At 35.9% G+C, this 5,000-nt stretch overlaps 1 protein-coding gene across 1 annotated transcript in view; it reads right to left on the reverse strand.

Moving 5' to 3' along the window:
- The window catches only part of LOC138865014 (putative neural-cadherin 2), a 153,201-nt gene that overhangs the window by 27,740 nt on the left and 120,461 nt on the right, over window positions 1-5,000 (reverse strand). The window contains exon 22 of the mRNA XM_070133811.1: window positions 3,981-4,172. Within this exon, the coding sequence (XP_069989912.1) occupies window positions 3,981-4,172 (192 nt within the window). The remainder of the gene's footprint in view (window positions 1-3,980; window positions 4,173-5,000) is intronic.

Raw genomic sequence — 5,000 nt, forward strand, 5'->3', positions numbered from 1 at the left:
GCCGAGTAAACTGTATTTTTTTTCCATTCTGCCGAGTGAAATGACGATTTGTGACCTTTGGAGGGGTGTCGCACCCCCTTCCCCCCCACACACACACCCCGTGGCATCGCGCCTGATTGTTTGTCTTGTCCTCACTATGCATGGTGCTCCTTGACTGGTTGATCATTTCTCCTCACAAGCGATCTGTCTTGTTAATGACCTAGTAATTGTAGCAACAGGAGTTCATTATGCTTCCTGTGATCCTCCTCTCTTGATCTAAGCTTCCAACCACAGAGCACGGCGGATCATGTTGATTTGTGTCCTCATCTATAGCATTTCAGTTATCTTAATGGCTGTTCCACTTAAGGCACCCGTTTGCTGTACCAATTTGCTGTTACAAAAGACCTTTTATGGGACATTTCTCTTCACGAGGGCGACAACCTGGATTATCTCCTCTGGTCTTGGTATATGCCTCTTGACCTCCACTTACCATTAGTCCTCTGGCAGGAAATCAGGAACTATGTATGTTTCTGGGAATGATCATATTTATAAGGGTTCTCTCTCTACTGGAACCACTGTTCCTACTTATCCTTCTGGCCTCGGTAATTATTAGTTGTACTACTGTACCTCTGTATTCATCGTAAAGTAAGATCTGCTGTTATTTTCCTACATGAGTGGCTTGAGGTATGTTGTTCTCGGTATAATGATCCATTCATAGCAATGTCTCGTGAATGGTCTTTGGGATTTGGTAAGGCAATAACAGCCGTTTCCTGGTAGCATCTTGCATAAACTTTCTCCATTAGACATCATTTTTTCCCTGTTAGTCTAGTATGGTTGTATTTCCATTGACCATATCATGTTGTAGTTTCTCCCATGCCATTTTATAAGCGTCCATGTTTATTTGTGTTCAATATTTTCATCGAGATTGAAACTGATATTGTCGCTTACTTTTCCCTCGTCATGAATTCCCTCACATAATACTTTGACATCTGTTTCTTTGACCATGTTCTTCTGGGTAGTTCATGAACATATCTCGTTCCTTGATTGTCTGAGATGATATATAAACAATCCACGTTGAATCCTTACTGTTCACTTGTAAATATTTGTCTGACTTAGGGAGTATATGCGGAGAAAGTGTAGGTAAAACTATCCAAATAGTGACTAATATATACATATATATATATGTGTGTGTGTGTGTGTGTGTGTGTGTGTGTGTATTTGTGTGTGTGTGTGTGTGTGTAATGGTATTTTAAACATAATGTACAGGATATTAGTGGGTAAACCTATCTGAATTATATCTCTAGGAGCTGACACCTCAGCCACAGTCTAAGGAAATGTATCAGATTTCGCAAAAATCGTGGACGAAAGAACTATGGTAGAATTGCCACGTAACTATAAATGGTGGATTATCTTATCTTGCCTCTTTTTTTCTGAGGATATTTGAGTATTACGTTTGTTAGAAATATGGATCATGATTGAATTATACTTAATCTGGTCAGATACTCGCCAAAGAGAGTTAAACCACAGAAAAAAGTCAAGGGAGAAGCTACTATGATAAATATAATCTTACCGAAAATGATCTAAATTACGATTTTTTTCCGTTATTGTTATTATAACAGTAAGATAATTTCCACTATTCATCGTTCAGTCATTTCAAGACATAGACATAAGCACACACACACACACAAACGCACACACCAAAAAAACAAAACAAAAAAATAAACACAGAGAACCCCCCCACCCCCTTTAACACACAGAGACGCACCTCCCCCCCCCCCCCACACACACACATACACACAAATATCACATATTTACAGTACGAATAATCACCCCTGTCCCTTACATTTCACAAATTCACATTTTCCTCGTCCGTTCGTTCCCTCTCTTCATTTACCCTCAGCCATATTTCTCTCCAAAGATTAGATATCGCCTCGAATAACTTTATTACAATCCTTTATCTAACCGTTTCTCTATTTTTTTTTTCTTATACAATAATTTATTACTTTTTCCTCCTGAGTCTTCAATTCCAGGTTAGTAACGTGGCGAGAAGACTAGGATAGAATTGTTTACTATTCTTCTATTCACATTGCCTTAAAATACCTCGCGTTATGAGTTGTTTACACGTACCCGAACTAAAAACAAACAAACACAAAAACAAAAGATATGAACCCGCAATAACGAATATAAGTGTACTTTATCGAACGCGTACATGCATACGCAGATGTAGAAAAAAAACACGATAACAAACGGAATATGTTCAGCTTGTTCAAAAATAAATAAATAAATAAATAAATTAATTAATTAATGAATAGATGAATAAATAAGTTAGTATAAATAATAATGATAATAATAATAATAATAATAATAATAGTAATAATAATAATAACAAAAATGATAATAATGATGATAATAATAATAACAATAGTAATAATAATAATAATAATGATAATCATAATAATGATAATTATATTAATAATGATACTAATTTTAATGCACAAGAAATGAACGTTTAAAAACCTTAACAAAAGACTGTCTTCACTGTACGTCTACTTCTATCATTCCATTTCCCAACGAAGTAGAACTAGGAAAAAAAGGACAAAGAGCGACATTTTATTGCTCCAAGAAATTTAACTTTCAGAAATAATTCAGTTTCCTTTTACATGATTCAGGAAACCGGAGAGAAAGCGAGGAGATCCGGAGGCTTCGTTTTAGCCTTTTATTTTTATTTTATTTTTTATTTTTTTAAAGATGATGAGCCTGTGTAAATGTTCGTCTTGTGTGTGTTTTTTTTTACAGGCATCTTAAAAGCACTGCGATGTGAGGTTTCATAATGTGTGTGCATGTAATACACATGAATATTTTCATACATACACACACACACACACACACACACGCACACGCACACGCACACGCACACACACACACACACACACACACACACACACACACACACACACACACACACACACACACACACACACACACACACACACACATACACATACACATACACACACATACACACACACACACACACACACACACACACACACACACACACATATTTATGATTGTAAGTATGTAATTACAGTATACATATGCAAATAATACAGTGGAGAAAGAGGCCGGGAGAGGTCTCAATTTATGATTTATTTATACAGTTACTTTGGAACAACTGACTTTTCACTGGACAAAAAATCCTTGGCAAGTCTGAATTCATAAATTTCACTTTATACTGGTGTTATAATTCAGGTCAAGGACTGTAAGTCATTTTATATGTTGTTTCATGCGTTCAAAAACATATTTCTATCTAATGTTTTCAGAGAGCAGAGCAGGTATTGCTATTTTAGTCATTTTCCTGGAATTCCGTGATATTAATCACACTCAAACTCATAGACACAAAATTACACATAGATGAGCATGTGAATCCCTCTCCCTACCTCATGTATAATGAAAGCACCTGTATAACGAATTTTCTTCTGTAAGACCATTTTTTCACTGAATTAAACCAACTTCCAGTGCAAAGAATAAGAATTCTAAAAGGACATGAATACTGCAAGTAATGCTAAAGGCAGAACACTGCAGTTGTAAAAGAAATAATCTCTAATCGTAACTAGAACCTGAATACAGCTTGACAAAAAGGTGTTTATTCTCTTACGAAAGACAAAAGTTATTCCATGGTATATTTCTTGTCAGAACTTTTTCTGGCCTTTTTATCAGCACTGTTCATAGCGACTATAAATGAATCTATCTAGTATTTAGATTCATTCGTCTACTTTCGTTTCCTATTTATTTATTTATTTTTTTGTTTCTGTTTTTGTTCTTACGATCTTAAAACTGTCGTATAATCGCTCTTCTCTTCACATAATGAAAAAAAATACACAACATGCAAAATAAGTAAATAAATAGATAGATAAATAAACAAACAAACAAATAAAAAAAATAGATAAAAATAAAACAGAAAATCTCTCCCCTCCCCCCCTTTCAAATCCAGACAATACCTTGAGGCGGAGACCGTGTGCCACTGTCCATCGGTGACCTGGGCTCGTGTGAGACACAGTGACCTCTGGGGATCGGGATGAAGCTGCAACACGAGACACAAACGGCCGTTGTCAAGTTGCACGGCGAAGCGATCTCGTCCGTGCTGGGAGGAGAGGACCACGAGCTCTCCTCTGCGTTGCCACGTGCGGAACCTGAGGCGAGGGAGCAGACGGAGGTGCTTTAAAGACCAATTGTCCGAGCGGGAAGAGAGGAAGCGAGATAGAGAGAACTTATGTAAAGAGAGACAGCGAGAAAAAAAAATGTTGAAAGGGAGAACATGAAATTGTTCCAAGAGAGAGAGAGAGAGAGAGAAAAAAAACGAGAGATAACAAAACTATTGAAGCGAATTTTTTCAAAGAAAGAAAACATGAGAGAACCTAAAACTATTTAAAGGGACAACACAAAATATTGAGAGGCAGAACACGAAATTATTCCAAGAGAAAAAAACGAGAGAGATAACAAAACTATTGAAGCGGAGTTCACGAAATTACTCAAGGAGAGAAAACATGATAGAACATCAAACTATTTCAAGGGACAACACGAAATCATTCAAAGAGTGAGAACAAGAGATAATATAAAACTATTTAAAGGGAAAACACAAAATTATTCAAAGAAACAAAGCGGGAGAAAACTCAAAACTATTAAAAAAAAGAAAGAGAAAACATGGAAACTCTTCAAAGTGAGAACACCAAATTATTCAAAGAGAGAGAACGAGAGAAAACTCAAAACGCAAGAAAGAACACAAAACTATTTTTAAAGAGAGAAGACAAGAGAGAGAGAAAACACAAAACTAATTAAGGGAAAGAAAGCAGGAGAGAAAACTTAAAAACTTTGTTACAGACTTACTGTTTATGAAGGTAAGAAACTTACTTGCTTTTAAAGTGATATCAGTAAGTTAGGAATGATATTGATAAAGATGTTAATAGGTATGATTACGGTGATGGTAGTGGTGATAAAGATGGTGATAAGATGATGAAAAT

Source organism: Penaeus vannamei, chromosome 19 (genome assembly GCF_042767895.1).
Source record: "Penaeus vannamei isolate JL-2024 chromosome 19, ASM4276789v1, whole genome shotgun sequence".
In the NCBI taxonomy this organism is placed as follows: domain Eukaryota; kingdom Metazoa; phylum Arthropoda; class Malacostraca; order Decapoda; family Penaeidae; genus Penaeus; species Penaeus vannamei.